A 23,738-nucleotide genomic window follows, 5' to 3' on the forward strand; every position below is an offset into this window, starting at 1 on the left:
GGATTTCTTATTACATACGTAATGAGGCACCAGGGGAGAAAATGTATAAATGAATATGGTGGAGTGTATGATTGACTTGTTGAACATTTGAGGGGGAAATATGGTGTTAGCTGGTTTTCTTAGATACGAGTATTGATGGTTGAGTATCTTGTGGCCGGACCCCTTCAGTAGCTTTCCGGAATGGCATTTCATTACATTCAACACTTAATTTCTTACTTATTGATGCATAGCTATAAAGGAAGTACTGTACTGTTTTGTTTGTTATACAATTTATTCATTTATTTGTATTTAATGTGAAAATTCACTTGACATTTCTGGTGATGCCTAGACTAGCAGATAAGGTTAAGCTGGAGCAAGGGGTGTCACAGGTCGTGTTGACACGTTCTTTTACATTCATTAAATGTCTAGTTGTAGAGATCTACATTTTAAAATTAGGTTTTTATTTTGCTGCTGCTGTTTTATTCCATTGTAAGCATGAGATGTTGCCCCTGAGGTTATCACAGGCAACACTGACCAGCACAGTTCAACGGTTGGCATTAGTCAATGTGTTTTCTTGCACATTATCTGGAGTGTGTTCAAAGCATCAGCAATTGTTTGAAAACATATCGGTGTAGAACATTTTATTTCGGTGAAATGTAAATAGGTGACTTAATTTTGATTATTGTTAATCGTAAATTTTAAGTTCAAAAGATTGCCATATTTAAAATTTTGGAGAATACTTTTTGTTTGATACTGAAGACGGATCCGTCTAATTACCAAAAACTACCACATACTACACACGCTTCAGAAAACTTCCTGGCAATACGTTAGTAATGAATAAATATGATATATTAAGTTAGGCTGACCTAACCTAACCTAACTTAACCAAACCTAACCTAACCGAAGCTTGGATCGTCGACTTGATTTGGCGTCACCAGCTTTTTATTTTCGTCTAATTTCTTTATAAAAAGATACTTTTTCGGATTAAAATTATGTTTTTTCATGTTGTATGTTCAGCACCAACATTGTAATGAGTAAATATATTATATTTATTCATTACTAACGTATTGCCAGGAAGTTTTCTGAAGCGTGTGTAGCATGTGGTAGTTTTTGGTAATTAGACGGACCGCTGAAGACTACATGTACTAGTTGGTGGAGTTGTTGCTTATTAATGCTTATTTCACGCAGAATCGTTAATAAACGTAAGATTTTTATACGTCTCAAGAAAGATAGAAACATAATCTTCATTTTAAATGCCTTACCATGGGCATATTTGTATTTAAAGCGAAGATACGTGTATTTTTCTAATCGGCGAGCTCCGATCCCGCACAGATCGAGCAACGGAGTAACTCTCTCTCAGAACAATGCTTATTTCACGTAAATTCGTTAATAAACGCAAATGTTTTTATATGTGTTGAGAAAGATAGAAATATAAGCTTCATTTTAAATACTTTACCATAGATATATATAAAGTTCTAATGAAGATACATGTGTTTTAATAATCGCCGAGCTCCGACCCCGCACAGACTGATCGACAGAGCAACTCTCTCAGAACAATGCTTATTTCACGTAAATTCATTAATAAACACATATGTTTTATATGTCTCAAGAAAGATAGAAATATAAGCTTCATTTTAAAGACTTTAACATAGACATATATAAAGCTCAAGTGAAGATACATACGTTTTTATAGTGGCATTCAGTAGCTTGTCGGTCAGGGAATGCAGAAGCCTACGCACTTGCCAATATAGTGTGTAATTAACAAAGATACGCTTATAAAGCCTAAAATAGTATATGCCTTCAGAAAGACAGAGATATGCTCGTTATTGTGAGTGCACCAAAGGAAATATATCTTGTTGGAGGACAAAGATATATCAATTCTAAAATAAGTTTCGACTCTCGCTCGGGCGAGAGATAGCGCGACTCTCGCCCCATCTATTGGAGATTCTGTTCACCTAATGACCCAAGGCTACTCAAAGCCTCCTAGCATTACTTAAATAATGAAGAAATATGGTATATTTATTCACTATAATGTTGGTGCTTAATGCAGAACACGAGAAAACATATATTTACTATAAAATAATATACTTCCATTATGAAATAAGTAAATATGTGGCCTCATAGGAAGTCAACGGTCCAGGTGTCAATGTTGTGGAGCGACTTATCCAAGATATATTGTTGTCTGGAAAGTGTTTGTTGGCATATCAACCTTCTGTACACAGTGATCCAGTCGTCGCACTTCTCTCCTTAAATGATCGCAAATTTAGTTTATTATATTAACAAGTAGAATACGTATTTCTAATAATATCTAACATAACTAGCCAGAAAATATTTAAGACTTATTGAAAAATACATGTCTGGAAGTTAAATCGACTTCATAGAACAATAGTGTTGGTCTATACTAATCGTTATTCGTTAGTATGCGTTCGCTACTTAAAACATTTACTGTACTGATGTAAAATCTCCCATGTCTCTGACAGGTGTCATGGAACACCGAACCTTACACACTCTCTGATATATTGTTTAATTAATAGAGATTCACTAAAATAAAATAAAATAAAAATAAAATGTTTATTTAGGTAAGGTACATACATACAATAAATTTTTACAAAGATTGGTTGACTTATAAGTAGAGCTAGTACATACAATGCCTAAAGCCACTATTACGCAAAGCGTTTCGGGCATGATAAACTTAAATGACAAGCTTAATACTAATTGAGCATAATGAGTAGAATGAAAACATAGATGAAAAAGCAGCACAAATACAATTATGTCTACAAACAGCGCTCTTTAAAAAAAAAACAGACATTGGCTGACAATAGAAGGGTAAGGTTGGTTACAGGGAATTTATTAGGTATAGCTTCGTTTTTAACTTAAACTGGTTAACTAATAAACTAATAAAGCTTATAATTGTATATGTTATCAAAAAGGCATAGATAAAGTCGTTCTTACGTTTTAGTCAAAGAGATTAGATTATTAGTAAAGTAAAGTTCATTTTATTCAGGAAAGTACATGTACATAAATAGTCGATTTACAAACATAATATTGGATTTATAGATAGAGCTAGTACATACAATACCTAAAGCCACTAGTACGCATAGCGTTTCGGGCATATTATTGAGAGAGGAAAAATATTTATTGTAACGGTTCTATTGTTACGTAAAGTATGGTGACAAATAAACACAGACACTAAGATACTATATATATATTTGGTCGAATATACAGAAGTACACAGGTGATACTTTGGTGTGAGTAGAGCGCACTGAGCGTCGGTACAGTATCTCGCAAGTGTCTGCTCTAGACCACACTTGAAAGTAGACTAGCCATATGTTCGTTGCCCAGGCAACGCCTCACCTCATTCATCTCCAAAGGTTGACAGGAATATTAACACTATATTTGGAGCGAGTATATTATTGGGATAATCTACTCGCTACATTATATTTAAACAATTTTTTTTTTTTTACCGACGCTCTCCCTATTGATGAGAACTACAACCTAATGAAGATAAATGTTAATTTTATGTAGATACTGTAATAAACGAAAGTTTTTAATGTCATCAGAGAAGCAGAAATATAGGCAAATTTTAAATCCCTTGTCATAAATATAACTGAAGTGAAAGCAAAGATATATGCATTTTGATAGTTACAAAGACAGTTCTTTAACACGGGTGTAACACGAACAAGGGGAACTTAGTACCCAAATGAGCCACAGAGATATTAGAAAGAATTTTTTCAGTGTCAGAGTAGTTAACAAATGGAATGTATTAAGCAGTGATGTGGTGGAGGCTGACTCCATACACAATTTCAAATGTAGATGTGATAGAGCCCAATAGGCTCAGGAACCTGTACACCTGTTGATGGACGGTTGAGAGTCGGGACCAAAGAACCAAAGCTCAACCCCTGCAAGCACAAATTAGGTGAGTACAACAAGGTGAATACAGCTGAGGGGCGGGACCAAACAGGCGAAGCTCAATTCCCTACGCATAACTAGGCGAGTCCATAGGAATTACCGTTTGTCCTGGCGCCATCTATGTTTTGACAGCTGTACTACTAATGTTCCCACGTTATGTGATGATCGCTATACGGTTGTTACGGTCAGTTGCTCTTCTATATATGTTTATGGACAACGTAGGTGATTTGAGGCAATTTGCGGCCAGAGTGAAATAGTATCCACGCGGTGAGTGATGGAGGAGGATATATACTGCTGTGTACTCGACCAGCGGGTGAGAGGTAAGTTATATCGAACAATTATGGGGAATAGATGGGTTATTTTAAGCGTAGAATGTCAGGTAACCGGTAACTACACAGATGGAGTAGTGTTTTTTTAAGTCTTTATTTACTAAAGTGGAACATTACATTATGCCTTTAGCTGAAAAAGTCTACTGGTGTGGGAAGTAGACGGGTTTTATGAAAGTATTTTACCTAAATATTTATATTTGGTTAACTAGTTCAGCCGTTACCAGGGAGGGTGTTCCTTTAATCTAAAAATTCTAGCCGGACAAAGTGATGAAATAAATTGAATAGAACGAGGTGGTTTGCCAGGGTGCTTAACATTTAGTTTAGTTCACTTACTATGCAGCCCATGCTTAAAGAATGCAAGTTTATCATATTGAATTTACCGTAGTTTTACTGCATTTAATATACCGTTTTTACCCTATTTAATTATGTCGGGTAAAGGCCGGTCGTGGAAAGTTCGTAATATAGCAAGTTTTAAAGTAAAAGTTTGAGTTAACTTTAACGCTTAAGTTAGTGACCAATTAGCTTAGTCTATTGTGAGGAAAGTTACTAGAATCTAACATTGCAAGTGCCATTTCTCTACTCTTTTTGAGGAACGTGACTAGATACATGAATCGCATAGTTTTGTTACTAAATGTTCGTGGATTAGGTTGCATAGTTGAGGAAATAGTGATAAGGTTTGTGATATTGTGTACCTTGACTTCAGCAGAGAATTTGATAGTGGCGCAAAATTGATAGGGGCTCGGATCATTGGGAATGCTGACTGAAGTTGATTAGGTTATGGCTATACCAAAGGAAATTAGTATAAATGGGGTTAAGTTGGGAGAAGTGTTGTAAGTAGTGCCTAAAAGCTCTCCTTGGACCTCGGTTATTCGCAAGATTATGGTTTAGACTGCAATAGTTGCAGAATTGGCAAATAAAAAATACCGATGCCCTATATAGTTTTGAAATGGTTAAGACTACCAGATGCAGTTTAATGCTGACAAATGTAAGGTTTGGGGGCTAGGTAAAGATGAGATAGATGTAGATTAAGAGTATTAAATTTTTTGCAGGTGGTAAATTCTCAGAGCTGGCACTGCTCTCCAGCCTGGGATGTTGATTGGATTGGTTAGTCTTCAACTGCCTCCCAACATGGTAGTGAGGTCGTGAGCTGACATGCAGTGAGGAACGTGGAAAGCTTCCTGAATTGGCACATGGTATGCCTCCCTTTCAAACCAGCAGCTGGCACAAATGTTCCAGCTAACATGAGAATAGTGGAAGGTCCTGGCAACAAACAGCTGCAGGAAATTACTTGCCGATCTTCAGTAAGTAGTGTTGTGTACATTGGAATTAGAGGGTAGAAGTTAATTGCTAAAAACCTATTAAATATTGGGGTATGGAAGTCTAGGCTTAGGCTAGTGTGTACCATATCTGCAAGTTTAGTCCTTTCAGGAATGTATTGAATAGTGCTATGTTAAAATTGTAATGTGGGGCATGAGATCTTAAACAGCATAGTTGAGAGTGTTTTATTAATAAAATTTTAATGAAATATCAATCTTGTTTAGTTAACATTAAATGTTTGTTAAATAAGCTTTAATCTATAAATGTATAACTGTTAAGGGTAATCATGAGTCAAATAAAGTTAATGGCAGGAAAAGTTTTGTTTTAAGTGATGGTATTTTTCCCTTGAAAGTAAAAAAAATATTCAATGTTTACTTTAGCTTGGTTTTAAATTTATATAGTTTTCCAGAATGTGGTTTGGAAAGTCCAGAAGTCCCTCTGTCAGTTGCTTAAACAGAATCAGGTGAGTTGTAGTAAAGGTTAATCTGAATAGATTTGCATAAAAGTAAAAAAAAAATAGTAATAACTTAAACAATATAGCATTGGCTAAAGATAAATGTAAATTGCCATTGAAGTGCAGTTGTGGCTAGTTTCTCAAATGACATTTACTGAAACTTGGCAAATTGATGCCATATATATTTATATTGCTAAATTAGATCTTTACTACTGCTACTAGAATATGTAGGAAAGGTAAATTCCTTAAAGAAATTTTTCCATCTGAATTTGTAAAGTAAAGCAAGATTGGCTTTAAATCTGAAATTAAATTGAAATATTTTTCAGGTGAAAGTGATTATGATGCATGGACTGGCTTGGAGTGAGGCTCCTTTACTCTGCAAAAGTGGGTGAGTTTGAATTTGATGTTTTAGCTATATCAATGACCTAATCTTAATTCTCTTATCTAGTCCATTTATAGGTGTGTAACCATGTCCTACTGTTACAACCCACAGGGGATGATGCAGTTTGTACTGATCCTACCCCATTTCATAAAAGGGGACCAGGCAGTCCTGCAGACTTCCCTGGCTTGGCTTTTTCAGAGCTTTGCTCAACTACCCATCTAAAAGATGGACTAGATTTGCATAGGTTTAGGGACCCTTAACAATGGTTACATTGTTAATTCACACAGGGCTTGTTTGCTGAATGGGTGGATGCATCTAAAACTTTAGTGCCTGGCATACATTGTACAGTGCTTTTGGTAAAGCATATGTACAATGTGTTGATGGCACTAAAGTGGTGGATGAACTGTTTCCATTCAGGGAACAAGCTCTGCAATAAAACGAGTAAGGGATAGGCCTTGCTGAGCCTATCTTAAAAGATAGGATGTTAGGATTTTTTGGGCTTATTATTAGGTGTTGGTGATAATAAAAGTAGTGTCCCTGTTTAATGTTTATTTTTCTTTTACAGGTGATTGTCTCTGGAGTTGTCTTGGCTCTTCTGTTCATCTAGGAGCATCTGTCCCACAACCTGAAACAGTAATAAATATATTATAAATACTATATGTAAAACTTATTTAATAAAACAATTTTAATGAAACTACTTTACCTTATCCTGATATTATGCTGGAAATTATTGTTTACTACTATTGATGCAATGTTTAAACATCTGAAATTTTTTTTACTTTGAAAATTAATACTTGGTAAAATTTACACCTATTTGTAACTTGTTACATAGGTGCATGCAAAATGCATTGAAAAGATGTTAAAGTGGACTACCTATTCAATTTACATAAACTAACAAATATTGCAAATTAGTCTGAAATATTAAAGTGGAAGAAACTTTTAGTCAATATTTTAGTTTTCATATTTGAAAGTAATTTTAAAGCTATGCAACACCTAAGCTTTGTACAAATTGTAATTAAATTAAAGATCATTGTTAAATTTACAAAACATTAGAAAAGTGACACAGAAGCATCTATACAACATGGTTTTCAAAGTCTTTGGTAACTTAAATTTAATCAAAGCTCTTAAATGATTTGTCTGCCAAACTTTTCAGATATTCTGAAATATTTTACCTAGATTAAAACCATCATTGTTTCAAAGGGCAAAACAGATTACTGTCAGTTTGACCTAACATCTGCAAGGTCCTGAAGGAATGGATTTTTTTTTTTTTTTTTAACTTTGCTAAAAACTAACCCTGCCTAATGAACCTGCTCATTTTTTTTAGAAATGGTAATTGCAACATTACCAAAGGCCATTGTTTTAATAGCCAAAGTACCAAATGAAAGACCAAGAAGCAACAAACAGGTACAGTACATAGTAGAAAGGACAAAAGAATGGTTATGAGGACCCTTTCATTTGTTAAAGAAATGACTGGGAAAAATGCTGTCATACCACAAGGGGTCTTAACCCCTTGTCATATACATCACTGACATTAATCTAAATATTACCAACCACAAAATTTGCTGATAACATGTTATATTCCTTTTTTTTTTATAATATTGAGGCCTTAATGCAGATCTCTAACTCTACAAATAGTAACAAGACTGGCAATTTCTTAATATAAAACAGAAAAAAATCCAAGACCTTGCACATGAGCCAGAACAATCCATATCACAACTACCACATTAAAATGAAACAACAATGAAGGTAAGGTAATTACCAAAAGAAGGCACCAAACCGGGAAGGCCATGTAGCACCATCAAAGTGCGAAATAATCAGAGGGCGCTAAATATCACCAAGAATGCCAATACGAGAACAAAAACGCATAAGGCGAACGGTATCAAAAGTATCCTATTCACCTAGAATTCTATCGAGGGACAAGTGACTGCGAGGGACGGTCGGAAAGCAAGACACACGCTCGTCCTGGAAGTCAGGACATTCAACAAGGATATGCACAACTGTAAGAGGGACAACTCAATTCGGACAATAAGGAGCAGGGCGGCGCTCCATTAAGTGACCGTGGGTTAAGCGGGTATGACCAACCCACAGCCGTGCCAAAGCAGTGTCCCACCGCCGGTTACGGTGGTAGGAGGAAGGCCACGGGGACACACTAAGTTTGAGAGTACGCAGCTTGTTACCAACCACAGAGGACCAACAACCCTGCCAACGGGGAAGAATGAATAACAGGATAAAAGTCGGAATAAGGAATACCTTTACGGGAGATGGGACAAGAACGGATAGCTTCCTTAGCGGCAGCATCCGCACGCTCATTGAAACACCAATATGGCTGGGAACCCAGCAAAACTCTACTGATTTAAATTTACTAGAAATAAGAAACAGCCAATGTTGAATCTCAATGACCACCGGATGGACAGGATTAAAGGACCCTAGAGCCATGAGGGCACTACGAGAATCAACTACAACCACAAAGGAAGAATGAGAAAGCAAGAGACGAAGAGCATAGAGAATAGCATAAAGTTCTGCCGTAAAGACGCTAGCCTCCGAAGGGAGGCAACACATGTAAGTACGGTCATGAAAAACAACAGAGTAGCCCACACCATCCGCAGACTTAGACCCATCAGGGAAGATGGAAATAGAGTGGGAGTGCGAAGAAAAGTGCTCAAGGAAGAGGCTTTTCAGAATTGTAGGAGGGGTAAAGGCTTTAGTAATACAAGTCAAGGACGTACAAAACTTGGGAAGGGGGACTCTCCACGGAGGTAATGAAGGAACAATACAAGGAGAAACATTAGAAATATGAACAGAAAGAGAATCCTGTAAGCGAGATAACTGGACATTAAGTGGGAGACAATGAAGAGGAACAGGAACCACAGGAGGAGAAAAAGTCAATGCACGACAGAGGCGAGAGGAAGGATGTTGGAAGGACCGCGCAAGATAGCGAAGACAGTAGCGATCACGGCAGTCCTGAAGAGAGAGAAAGCCAGTGTCAACTTACAAACTAAGGGAGGGAGTCGAACGAAATCCACCAGAGCCGAGACGCAACCCAGTATGGTGCAAAGCATCAAGATGGCGAAGAGTAGAAGGAGAAGCAGAAGAGTATGCAGGGCAACCATAATTGAGTTTAGACAGGACGAGAGAGGAGTGCAAATAGAGGAGCGTGCGCCTATCCGCTCCCCAAGAAGTATGGGACAAAACCTTAAGGAGGTTAAGGGCCTTAGAGCATTCAACTCGGAGGCAAGAGATATGGGCTGACCAAGACAAACGAGTGTCAAACACTAACCCCAAAAGCTTCGCGGAATCCCTGTACACAATGAGATGACCATAAAGCAACAACAATGAAGTAAAGGTTCTTTCAGTAAGAATCTATCATTCACTGAAAGTTGCTGCAATTAAAAATAAAAGACAATACAAGTCCCTAGAAATAAACAAGCAACCTTTTTGACTAAGGAAAAGAAGGTAGTTATTCTACTGTATAAATCTAAGTATTCACTTAGATAACTGTATCCAAGCATAGAGGTTCCCCCCCCTTCCCTTTCAGAAAAACATCTACTTTCGAAAAAGTTTAACATTGGCCAACAAAAATGATTCCAGAACTAAATTGCCTATTACCAGGAACAACTGAGAGCCATGACAAACACTGCTTAGTTTTCAACCTACCTTGTGTTAGGTGTGCAGAGGTCAATGGTTGAACATAATGTCAGGAGCAAAGGGGGGCGTTTGCCTCTTCGAACACAATTGCGACCATCTTCATCTCTTCGAACTATCCTAAATGCTCTCTTCACCTGTCTGACCAAATTGGGTGTCCAGACCACCTTTGAATCTGAAATTGAAAAATTAATAGCAATTTCAGAATATTCAGTCCATTTATACTAACAAAATATGGTCACTGCTTGCATCACAAGCGGGGATGTTTCTGGCGGGGGAGAAAGAAACAATTGCGCAGCGCGTCCCGCGGCGTTGCGCGGGCAGTTTGGGGCCGTATAAATACGGGCGCACAATGGGGCTCTGCCTCACTCCGCCTGCCCTCGCCGCTGCCCTCGCAAAACGTAAGGTTGATGGGAAATGTTTATTACTTTTATGATTTAAAAGATGTATAGCCCTAATACTCCATCCTGGGTGCATTCCACCAGGTAATGACCACAGCAAAAGTTTTCCACGAGGCTCTATTGTCACACAAACTTTTCACATTTTCAAACTTGATTCATCTTTTCTCCCCCCCCCCTCGTTCCAGGGGTTTTCTTTAAAAGGTCTTCATGCAAATGCCTTGGTTTCTCACAAATGATGGCCTCTGAAATGCTATCACCTGCTAACTCCTTGTTGTGTATCCAAATTAATAAAAACTTTTTAACATCCTCAAGTGTTCGTGTTCTTTGTTTCAGGATTGTTGATATGCCTTTTGCCACTTTAATGCTCATAATGTCCTTTTTCTTAGCAAGTACAGTGCATATTGTTGACATAGATTTGTTGCACTGCCTAGCTAGTTCAACAACCTGTGCACCATTTTGATGTTTATGAATGCTCTCTTGTTTTTCCTCTATGGTCATTCTCACATGTGTTTTCTTGGCTTGAACCTTACCACTGGCTTTCTTGGGACTCATGGCAAGATATATCATAACAAATTTTATGTTCAAATAGCCAAAAATCCCAAAACAAATGTAATGCTTTACAAAGAATTCAGGCGCGATACTTACTAGGCAGGAGACACTGGTAAACTGAGGCGCGATCACCATGCCACCACGCGCTAGGTCAGCCCATACGTATATCAACAAACTCCTTTCCCGAGGCAAAGTTTGTAACCCGATTCAAATTTTTCGAAGAAATTAGGCTCGTAACCCGAAAAGTTCATAAATATTCATTCGTAAGGCGAGGTGTCACTATATATAACTAAAAAATTAAACTCAGGATTACTTTCAACCCCCACCCCTTTTGCTCTACTCCATCGCCACCTACCTTCACCCCCCCTCTATGATGTACTCTTCCATAGACACCTACCTTTGCCCCCCTCCTCCCCTCTACTCCTCCATCATCACCTACCTTCACACCCCCTCCCTTCTCCTCCTCCATCGTCACCTTCCTTTCACCCTCCTCTATGATGTACTCTTCCATAGACACCTACGTTCACTGCATATAATGCTCCCCTCTACTCCTCCATCGTCACCTACTTTCACCCCCCCCCCTTCCGCTCTATTCCTCCAGGGTCGCAGACAATTTCACGAGCGTGAGAACTACGAGTTCTCTAACCACTCTCACACTCCTACTCTCTCACCAGTGAGGGGGAGGGAAGGAGGGAGGAAATGAAGGAAGAAAGGTGGGGGAGAGAGAATAGGCAGGGGGGAGGAGGGCCTAGATACATTTCTTCCATATAGATAGGTAGACTGAGGGAGAGCTGCTTGCCAAGAGCCCTATCAGACAGGCTTCCTATTCCTCAACCCTCCCTAATATGCCACATCCTGGTCAGGACAACTTGCTCGATTGTTATTCTTGGTGTGACTCGAGAACTGACCTCGAGGCGGGGCATGGGCATGGATTATCTCCCTGGGGCACGCACCTCCCTGCCCCAGCTCTCTCTCTCTCTCACATAATCTATCAAGGGTCTAACATGAGGTCATTGTGCCTACCAGAAGTGTACATGTCCAAGGCTGGCCACCTGTCTGGACCATTCAAATGTATAAACACGTAATTAGTCTATTAAAATTACATATAATGCTACAATTATAAATTAATTTGTTCATGGTCATTCGTTTATCAGTATTTTAATATGAGGTATATATACGCATGTATGTATACGTTGACGTACACATATATGATTATGTGTATGGAATGATTATGATTATGTGTAATCATATATGATTATATCTAATGGAATGCATTAGTAAGTGATGTGGTGGAGGCTGACTCCTTACACAGGTTCAAGTGTAGATATGATAGAGCCCAATAGGCTCAGAAACCTGTACACCTGTTGATTGATGGTTGAGAGGTGGAACTAAAGAGCCAGAGCTCAACCCCAGCAAGCACAATTAGGCGAGTATATGAACGAATGCACATGTACACTTTCAAATGAATTAAGATACCTTGAGATACACAATGACTTAGTTTAAATAGTTTAAACACATTATGGTACTGATTTTGACATGCTGATGTCTGGAAGGGAGAGGGGGTGTGGGGGGTTATTGTCTGAGGTGGAGGACCAGAGGAGGGGGTCAGTGGAAGGATGGTGGCTGGAGGGATGCCATTGTTCTAATGGTTATGAAAACAATTATTGATGGCAGGAATTCAGTGGGTGTGTACTTCACCCACACCATCACCATACTGTGCCCTGCTACAACCCCCCCCCCCCCCCACTCCACCCATGCTGTGCGGGGCGTATTACACATTATGGGATAACCGACTGTCTGTCCATTCCTGTCTGCTCGTTATGCTGCCCTTCCTTTTGAAAATTGTCTGCTTTATCGACTTCCTTCAAGACCACACGTTAGCCTCTTATCACGCCCTCTTACCACTCTCAGGGAGCCAGCTCTTCTATACAATAGTTACCACTCAGTCCCCAAGGTGAAAGAGTGTCCGGGCATATGACTTGTTACGTGTACTTATTTGCGATTCGTTTGGGCTGTCACGTGTGGTGATTAGTGTTGGGTAAGGCTAGGCCAGGTCAGGTCAGGTCAGACTAGGCCAGGTCAGACTAGGCTAGGTAAGGCTAGGCCAGGTCAGGTCTGGCTAGGCCAGGCCAGGCTAGGCAGGGTGAGAGAAGTAAAGCGGCAGGTACTTACCTTTCCGAGAAAGTAGCGGCGGTAGTATATTGTTGATTTAGATTCGACGACATCCTGAAGCTAGTAGGTGGCGGCCTCATCGCTCTCGAACTTCTTGTTGTTGTAGGGGATACGAGGCACACCCAATAGGATACAAGACACTCCGTACATTGACAACATCGCACACCAATATTTTTACCACTTCAGACACCAGCTTTCGACGTTTCGCATATGTGTACGTGTTCCATATTAAAACGACAATATAATGCTATTAACAATTAAAATCTTCTATTTAACAGGCATATAGTTATTAAATGAATTTTAGTGATGTAATAGACATAATCCGGAGTTGGTAAGGACGCCGCCCGCCAGCGTAAACACAACACACCCGAATGCCCACAAACACGATACAACGCACAAAACACAACACTTCTGTCAGTTTTTGGATAAACTCCTTTTATATTTATTATGTGAGAGTTATACATGTATAAAATGATAACTATTATAGGTAAGCGCCTAATATTTAATATTAATCAATAAAAAAGAAGTCAGAAGCCACACGCCTGTCTGTACATGTCTTTTGTGTAAAAGTATTTTGGGTGCTCATGTACTTGTGCGCTAGCTGGCGTTCACAACTGTTCTCGCCTACAAGCATTAGAATTAAACAAACGAATTTATTTTTTCATTTATATACAAGAAGAGAAGGCTACCCTTGAGTCTGTAATATTCATCTGATCACTGGTCTCCCATTTGGTCCTCATTGCTTTATCTTACTATTATTGAATGTCAATAACCGTATTATGCAATTTCAATTTCTTCTATTTCTTTCTTTATTATGCACCCCATACCCATCCCGTGGGCGGTGGTGTAAAGGATTACAGAGGCACATAATCGGTTCAGGAACTGAACCCTCTAGTTCGGTTAGCTAAGCAAATAACAATGTTTGACGCTAGTTACAAAATTATTAATGTTGTATACACATGTACAGGGTCCATAGAATTACCCCAATCATCCCAAATCAGGCCAAAACTACCCAAAACGTATTAGCATTACGTAAGTAATGAAGAAATATGGTATATTTACTTACTATAATGTTGGTGCTACACGTAGAACATGATCAAACCTATTTTTTCTCTGAAATAATCTAATTTCATAACGAAATGAGACGTAAATATGTGAGAGGTGACGCCATAGGAAGTCGACGGTCCAAGCGACAATTGTGTGGAGCGACTTATCCAAGATATATGGTCGCCTGGAGAGTGTTTGCTGCCATAACAGCCTCCTGTACACAGTGATCCAGTCGTCGTATTTCATGGCTCAAATTGTCGCAAATTTAATTGGTAATATTAACAAGTAGAATGTGTATTTATAATAATATTTTTCATAAACAGCCACAAAATATTTAATATTTATTAAAAAAAAGTGTCTGGAAGTTAAATCAATTCCACATGACAATAAATTTGTTATATAGATACTAGCGTTATTCGTTGGTATGCGTTCGCTATTTAAACTACTCCAGTCCTTTTCGTTCATAGAACACCGAACCCTACACGCTCTCTGATATATTGCTTAATTAACAAATATTCACAAATAAAGATTATATTTATATATGTTATCAGAAAGGCAGATATAAAATAGTTTGTGTTAATGCATCACAGAGATTATACCTTATTAGAGAGGAAAAATATTCATATTTTAAACAAGGCTTCTTGGCCGACGCTCTCCCTTTCGATGGGAACTATGACCTTTTGAAAATCAATGTTAATTGAATCTATATATTATAAAAAACGAAGTTTTTTATGTCATCAGAAAGACATATAAGCTGCATGTTAATACTTTGGTATAAATATAACTGAAGTGAAAGTGAAGATATATGCCTTTTTATAGTTACTTGATGGCTCGCTCAGGGAGTGTGAAGGCCTGCACACAAGCCAATCAATTTTATAATTAATGTACATATATGCAAAGTAACGTCAAAGGTTTTTATTTCAGAATGAAGACAGATGTAAGAGGAATAATAAGAGGAAATGAAGATGAAGAAATGATAAAAAGAATGGCAATAGTGGATAGTAGTAACACACTTAAGAATTATTCAGTAATAAATACAAACTCGTCCTTCACCTATGATAAAGGAAAGTCAACTTGGAAGGATTCAGTTTACATGAGATTAAGATTAGGATACAAATATATCTGGCAATACGGAGTTGATGTCAGTGAAAAAGATAAGGAGTGTAAATTATGTAGTATGCCGCACGCCCACACCTTAGAACATTATGTATTATAGTGTCAACTTATTGATAACTATAGAAATAAGGAAATAAGTAATGTACCACATCAAATTGTTTGTATGTGTGATAATGGTATGATAGACAGTATACTTAGGAGCTACAAAACTTTTGCCCCAAGAGTGTAACAATTGTATGCTGTACTTACTATATTAACCTGCAATGTTAAATGGGATTCTTGTAATGTTAATTGTCTATTTGTACTTACTGAATTTGTGCGCCCCTTGAGGGACTTGAAGTAGAGGGGGTAGAAATAGCCTAAGTTACTCTATCCCTTTGAGATGTATTTTTTTCTTGTCTCAATAAACATACTTGAACTTGAACTATAAATATTTTTGGCTTCCTGACCATAAAGTTACCGCCGCAGTCGAGGGTAAGAGACCGGATGTACCCCATATACAAGCCGCACTAGCTATTAGTTCATAAAAGCTGACAACTTACCCAGATAAACATTACTTCCTAATTATATATATATATGCAAATAATACAATTAAAATGTTTAAAACATGATTATATATATGTATCATGTGGACAGTTTTTAATGTAATTTTTTCTCCTGATATTCGGGTTCTTTATTATGCTTCATCTTGAGGCAAAGCCCAATACCTTACGCCATATTGATGCTCTGTCCACAGATCATTCTCTCTCTCTCTCTCTCTCTCAAATCATATACATTGATGGTTTCCTACACCGCCACACGGGTGCAGCTGCAAGTGCAGTTGCCTCTACCCATCAGACAGAACTATTTGCCTTGCTTGTTACACTAAAATGTGTACAAGTGTGTGTGTCTATGTATGTATTAACACGATATACTGAACGGGGTGAGAATAGCTTGAGCTACCTCATCCATTTGTGTGTATTTTACCTCAATAAACTTATTTCAATTTCAATTTCAATTCAAGTCTCCAAACTTGATGCATTAATTGTAAGTGATTTTCTACCATCCTGCATTAATTGTAAGTGATTTCTATCATGCTTAATTGCGCGCAACTCTTTAAGACACAATTGTAACATAACCGTGTCTGAAGCTAGACAGAAAACACAACATTATTAGTGATGGTAACATAAGCCATTTCATGTGAATTCCATCTTCGTTGACCTCCGAAACTTGAGGAATGGTCCAGAAAATAGCTACTAAAGTTTAAGTCAAGTGTGAAGATACTTTAGTTGATACTTAGATACTTCCAATAAGTGTAAACATAAGTGCTGACGATGCTACCTTCCTCTATTCAGACCCCAACCCAAACGCACTATATAATAATGAAAATAATAGATTTAAAAAGTCCACTCATGGATGTAAACTAACAAACTCACATCAAACATAAAAAAGACCAACTACTATTTTTGTTCGAAAGTAAATCCTGAAACCAAATTCAACTTCAGATACACAATGTTAACATTAGCAATAATGATTATGGAAAGTTCCTTGACCTATACATAGACAAGAGACTGAACTTCAGCATCCACATACAACACATATGTGGGTGTATACACACACACACACACACACACACACACACACACACACACACACACACACACACACACACACACACACACACACACACACACACACACACACACACGCGCGCACACACACACACGCACACACACACACGCACACACACACACACACACACACGCACGCACACACACACGCACACACACACACACACACACACACACACACACACACACACACACACACACACACACACACACACACACACACACACACACACACACACCAGGAAGACATTTACAGAGAGTAGGGAATTAATTAGGTATCTGGTAGCTAGTTAAGTGGTTTGGGATTTATATCTTGAGGTACTGTATACAATGTTCACAACATAGCAATGTATAATCATTTCATTGTATACAACACATTTTGGTGAAATCCCACGGTATTCCTAGACCAGAATCATAAACATCTCTGACTTCCCACAGCAAGGCGCCGGGCACCGCGGGCTCCAGGCATGATGATTTATGTTTATTTCTCAGAGCAGTAAACAGCCTGCGGCAAAGCTACCCATATGTGTAGAGCTCAGTACTACAGATGAAGAACAACAACGTAAACATTTTTGACGTTGATTAGCTTGCTCAAACACCACTAATTTCCATAAAATAAATATAGACAAAACATTTCTGCTACAAAAATAAATGAGAGTAAGAATGCTTGTGGTCTCTTGAAGTGCAGGATAATTAAAATAAGTTTTATATTTTATAGATATAGTACTTGTTTACAGACTATATAAATCACCACGTTAATAATAATCACCACTCGATAACTGTATTAACAACTCGAATGTAATGATTGGTAGTGATCAGGAAATCGCGTTAAGAAAGGCACTTATGTGTTGTTTTCCGAAGGCAACATTGTTATTGTGTAGTAACCATCTGAAAGAAAATGTTCGCCACTATTTAACGGATAATATTGGATGCACGAACACCGATAGGATTCGTATCCAAAAGAAAATATTTGGTACAAATGGGTTAGTTAGAAGTGTTTGTGAGGATCAGTTTGAAAGGGGAATCAACAATCTCATATTTTACTTTTACAAATACCCAAAGTTCAAAGATTATTTTGATAGTCGTTTGAAATCTTCTTTATGGAATTATGTGTGTGTACCTCACGCAAAAGCCAAAATGGACACGTTATGGACTAATAACAATTGTGAGTCACTAAACCATATCCTGAAACTGACTATGATTGGAAACCCCAAAAACTGCCAGAATTAATTGAAAAAATTTGCAATGTTTCAACGCTCCAAATGCTAGATCTGAGGAGAGCATTACACGGAGAAGGCAATTATATAATATCATCCAATTTAGATAAGTACCTGGTTCCTAAGGAAGTTTGGGACCAAAAAACTAAAGATGAAAAGAGAGATTACTTATGGTGCTTTATATCAAGAAAACCTTATAATGAAAATACTAAAATGTATGACAAAAACAAAATTTTTTCAATCCCAAAAACATTTGGAATTGCCAAAAAACCATATCAGCGTAAGCGCCCCCGAAGTGAAAGAGCAGTTTAATGCTATATAATAAATGTGTTTTGGAAATAGTAGCTGACGATTTTGTGTTGATATTGCATATCTCTTACCTAATTTGTATTATGAAATATGACATGATAGTGCGTTACAGACTTCAGTTAGGAAATAATTGGACTTGTAATGTGATTACTGATCCATCTGTATCCCAGTCATTTTACTATGTTAATTTTATGTAATTTATTCTTAAGCTTAATAACATTATTTAAATGTGCTAAATTTCCATTTATATATATATATATATATATATATATATATATATATATATATATATATATATATATATATATATATATATATATATATATATATATATATATATATATATATATATATATATATATATATATATATATATATATATATATATATATATATATATATATTATGTTTCCAAATTTCTGATGATATACAACATATTGTGGTTTATAATTAAGTTTCTTATTAATAGTGATCCTGCATCAAAATTAACAATGTTCAAATTCGGTTTTGTATGTTAAAATTAACTACATTTTTATGTTAATTTCTTTCTGTAAATAATGATGATAAAGTGCAATAAAGGTATGATTGAGACAATGTTAAATCGTTAAATCCTAAATATATCTTGAGTCTTATACTTGAAATATTAAATGAACATATAGTGTGTAGTGTAGTGTTTCAATTATTATTAAGAGGGAAGGGTTGGGGGTAATGGTTCATATGTCCACATTCGAATGCCCCTCTTCCCAGGACTGGGGGTGCGGGAGTGTACAATAAACTATACCCACCTCCGGCAGCAGCTTGTCGAAGGCGGAAGTGGAGTCTAGGCCGTTTGTCATGAAAATTATAGTGTGATGGCTCTTATTTTTATTATGGGTACATAATAAGATTATGCCTTTATTCTTAATTTATATTACAATGCTGGTAAAATACACTTCTTGATGAGTATGGAGTACAAATGAACTCATTGTGTACCCTATACTCACAGGATGAGTATAGGGTACACAATAAACTACCACTCACATCATGGGTATGGGTTGCACAAGAAACTATCGGAGAGCAGAGTATGGAAAGCAAAGTAAACAAAGATTCACACGATGAGAAAGGGTTCCACAATGTCCTATGACTCACAGGATGAGTATGAGGTGCATAATAAATTACCATTCATAGGATGAGTATGGGTTTCACAATAAACTAAAGGTAACAGGATGAGCATGGGTTGCACAAACTATTGGTAACAGGATGGGTATGGGTTGCACAATAAATTACTGTGCTAGGATGAGTGTGAGTAGGATATATATATAAACATATTGTGGTTTATAATTAAGTTCTTAATAGTGATCCTATCCTGCATCATAATTTACATAATATCTACTTCTGTTTTGTGTATTAAAATGACTACTTTTTATGTTAATTTCTTTCTGTAAATGATGATGATGATGATAAAGATCAGTAAATGTAAGTAAGAACATAAGAATGAAGGTAACTGCAAAAGACTTATTGGCCCATACGAGGCAGCTCCTCGTATGGAGCTGCCTTTGATAAGTAATTACCAAAGAAGGCACCAAGCCGGGAAGGCTGTGTAGCACAATCAAATAAGTCAACTGCTCCTGAAGAGGACGGTATTACTTACAGTTTACTGAGATTAGTCTCACAAGTACCAGGTAATCCACTTTTAGTGTTGTACAGAATGAGTTTAAGTGAAGGAGTATTACCTGATGATTGGACAGTGTCATTGTTCCCATCCCCAAAGCACACTCAGATAATTATAGACCCATATCTCTACCATAATTTTGTCTATTAGCACAGTTTTCGGCGTGAATGCATTTTGGTTCTACAAGGTAGCCAACTCCATCAAAATATTAAATATGTACCCAACTCAATTAACGATTAATCAACCAATTACTCCATGGGATAACTTGGATCTAGCAGTTGATTTTGTAAATGCACCCAAGAAAGATAATGTACACTCTACATTATTAAAACAGTTAACACTGTGAAGCATCACTGAAAGTACTCAGAGTATGGGTAACGATGTGTATCAGTGCTATACCGACGGTTCTGTAGAAGAAGGTGGACGATGTACCGGATGTGCATGTAATATATTTGAACAATCTTCTCTCTTACATACATGAATGAAGCGCTATGCTAAACTGTGTAATTACTATTTGAGTACTGGAACACTTGATGATATATTGAACTTGTACCCTAGATTGACGATGTAACGTATCATAAGAACATAAGAACATAAGAACAAAGGTAACTGCAGAAGGCCTATTGGCCCATACGAGGCAGCTCCTATTCTATAACCACCCAATCCCACTCATATACTTGTCCAACCCGTGCTTGAAACAATCGAGGGACCCCACCTCCACAATGTTACGCGGCAATTGGTTCCACAAATCAACAACCCTGTTACTGAACCAGTATTTACCCAAGTCTTTCCTAAATCTAAACTTATCCAATTTATATCCATTGTTTCGTGTTCTGTCCTGTGTTGATACTTTTAATACCCTATTAATATCCCCCCGGTTATGTCCATTCATCCACTTGTAAACCTCTATCATGTCACCCCTAACTCTTCGCCTTTCCAGTGAATGCAACTTAAGCTTTGTTAATCTTTCTTCATATGAAAGATTTCTAATTTGGGGAATTAACTTAGTCATCCTACGCTGGACACGTTCAAGTGAATTTATATCCATTCTATAATATGGCGACCAAAACTGAACTGCATAATCTAAATGGGGCCTAACTAGAGCAAGATATAGCTTGAGAACCACACCAGGTGTCTTGTTACTAACGCTGCGATTAATAAATCCAAGTGTCCGATTTGCCTTATTACGAACATTTATGCATTGATCCTTTTGTTTTAAATTCTTACTAATCATAACTCCCAGATCCCTTTCGCAATCCGACTTCGCAATCACAACACCATCTAGCTCGTATCTTGTAACTCTATCATCATTACCTAACCTCAGAACTTTACATTTATCAGCATTAAACTGCATCTGCCAATCCTTTGACCATTTCAAAACCCTATCTAGATCAACTTGAAGTGATAGTGAGTCCTCCTCCGAATTAATTTCCCTACCGATTTTCGTATCATCGGCAAATTTGCAAATGTTGCTACTCAAACCTGAATCTAAATCATTTATATATATTATAAACAACAGAGGTCCCAGGACAGAGCCTTGAGGCACTCCACTTACAACATTTTCCCACTCTGACTTGATTCCATTTATACTAACTCTCTGTTTCCTTTGGTATAGCCATGCCCTAATCCAGCTTAATATAGCACCCCCAATACCATGAGACTCTATTTTTTTAATCAGTCTTTCATGTGGTACTGTATCAAAAGCTTTGCTAAAGTCAAGGTATACAACATCGCAATCCTTACCACTATCAACTGCCTCAACAATGCTAGAATAAAAAGATAACAAATTTGTTAAACATGAACGGCCATTTATAAAACCATGTTGCGACTCAATTATTAATTTATGTTTTTCAAGATGAAGACGAATTTTATTTGCTATTATAGATTCGAGTAACTTTCCCACAATAGACGTTAGGCTAATTGGTCGATAGTTAGACGCAAGTGATCTATCTCCTTTCTTAAAAACTGGTATCACATTAGCAACTTTCCAAAACTCTGGCACTCTGCCTGACTCTATTGATTTATTAAATATGGTTGACAGTGGGTCACAAAGCTCCTCTTTGCATTCTTTAAGCACCCTAGCAAACACTTCATCCGGCCCTGGTATCAATTATACAATGAATGTATGTGATGTAACTCTATAACCTGAGCTTGTGAAAGCACCTTAATCACCTTCAGTGATTAAGTGCTTAATTGCACACTAGTTTCTCTATCAGTTATCTCACCTTGTCAGAGTAAAAGAGACAAATATATGTGTATGTATGTGTTCAGAATTCAATTTCACCTTTGTAAATGCACGTTAATGACACTATGTAAAAGACACATCGAACACTTTATGTAGGGCATACGTAAATCTGTGTATTTATGTATTTACGTATGTAGCTTAGCCTAGCATTTTAAAAACACTACAATCACCTTATGTGGTTGATTGTTCAATAAATCCCTGAACTATATGTTTAACAAATCTCTAACCCTATCAATGGAGTTAGTTTAGTTCTTATATTATGCACCCTATACCCATCTTGTGGGCGGTAGTGGAAAGGGTTAGAGTCCATGGCGGACTGAAGAAAATGTATATATGATGGTTAGCATTGTTAATGTGTGGCCACGTCTGTGGTAGAAAATAATACAAAAAAATCAAATAAAGGTATTATTGAAACTTTATACGAAAACATTAAATCCTAAATATATCTTTAATATTATACTTGAAATATGGTATACTTTGCTCTCTCCATCGTACTTCTGCACCTGCTGGCAAGTGGTTCGGTGCAGTGTGCAGGTGATGTTCATTACTGGGTGAGCTGGCAAGTGGTGCTCACCTGCCAGCTCACCCAACGAAAATTTGGTTTTTAATACACTTACACATTTATTGGGTCTTTCCTTCACCTTCATTCAAGCACTAGGGTATTACAGTAAGTGTTTTAATTATAATATTTATTAACGTTATTATTTTTAATTTTTATTATTATTAACAGGAGAGGATCGAGTGTGTGTGTGTGGGGGGGGGGGGAATAATGGTACACATGTCCACATCCCAATGCCCGCCCTTCCAGGACTGGGGGTGCGGGGGTGTACAATAAACTATACCCACATCCGGCGGCAGCTTGTCGAAGGCGGAAGTGTAGCCTAGATAATTTGTCATGATAATTAGTGATGACTCTTATTTTGATTATGGGTCTGTAATCCAGTTAAGCTTTTATTCTTAATTTATATTACAATGCTGGTAAAATACACTTCTTGATGATGAGTATGGAGTACAAATGAACTCATTGTGTACCCAAGTTCAAGTTCAAGTATGTTTATTGAGATAAGCAATAAATAAATCTCAAAGGGATAGAGTAGCTTAGGCTATTTCAACCCCCCTCTAATTCAAGTCCCTCAAGGGGCGCACAAATACTGTGACTACAAATAGACAAATAACATTACAAGAATCCAAACAAGAATTGTGAACCCTATACTCACAGGATGAATATAGGGTACACAATAAACTACCACTCACATCATGGGTATGGGTTGCACAAGAAACTATCGCGCAGAGGATGAATATGGAGAGCAAAGTAAACAAAGATTCACACGATGAGAAAGGGTTGCGCAATGTCCTATGACTCACAGAATGAGTATTAGCTGCACAATAAACTACAGGTCACAGGATAA

General features: G+C 37.4%; 2 protein-coding genes and 1 long non-coding RNA gene across 6 annotated transcripts in view; 2 read left to right on the plus strand and 1 right to left on the minus strand.

Annotated features, from left to right (window-relative positions):
• The first annotated feature begins 1,610 nt into the window (after positions 1-1,610).
• Positions 1,611-23,738, plus strand: part of LOC138356090 (uncharacterized) — a 252,268-nt gene continuing 230,140 nt past the window's right edge. The window contains exons 1-3 of one of the 3 annotated variants that reach the window (XM_069311767.1): positions 1,611-4,208; positions 5,267-5,518; positions 5,944-5,997. In XM_069311767.1, coding sequence (XP_069167868.1) covers positions 5,408-5,518; positions 5,944-5,997 — 165 coding nt within the window. In that variant the 5' untranslated portion in view covers positions 1,611-4,208; positions 5,267-5,407. Of the gene's footprint in view, positions 4,209-4,245; positions 4,892-5,266; positions 5,519-5,943; positions 5,998-23,738 lie in introns of those variants that run through there. The other 2 variants (XM_069311769.1, XM_069311768.1) reach the window with 2 other exon arrangements.
• The window catches only part of LOC123775373 (nicotinic acetylcholine receptor alpha4), a 147,212-nt gene continuing 130,378 nt past the window's right edge, over positions 6,905-23,738 (minus strand). The window contains exons 1-3 of one of the 2 annotated variants that reach the window (XR_011224187.1): positions 13,135-13,511; positions 10,025-10,187; positions 6,905-6,995 (exon numbers count right to left, since the gene is read on the minus strand). The gene's annotated coding sequence lies outside the window, so the exon portion shown is untranslated. Of the gene's footprint in view, positions 6,996-10,024; positions 10,188-13,134; positions 13,512-23,738 lie in introns of those variants that run through there. The other variant, XM_069311764.1, reaches the window with a different exon arrangement.
• Positions 14,173-17,144, plus strand: LOC138356091 (uncharacterized). Its single transcript, XR_011224191.1, has 2 exons — positions 14,173-14,453; positions 15,106-17,144. It is a non-coding gene; the product is annotated as an uncharacterized lncRNA (long non-coding RNA).

This window comes from Procambarus clarkii, chromosome 70 (assembly GCF_040958095.1).
Source record: "Procambarus clarkii isolate CNS0578487 chromosome 70, FALCON_Pclarkii_2.0, whole genome shotgun sequence".
Taxonomy (NCBI): domain Eukaryota; kingdom Metazoa; phylum Arthropoda; class Malacostraca; order Decapoda; family Cambaridae; genus Procambarus; species Procambarus clarkii.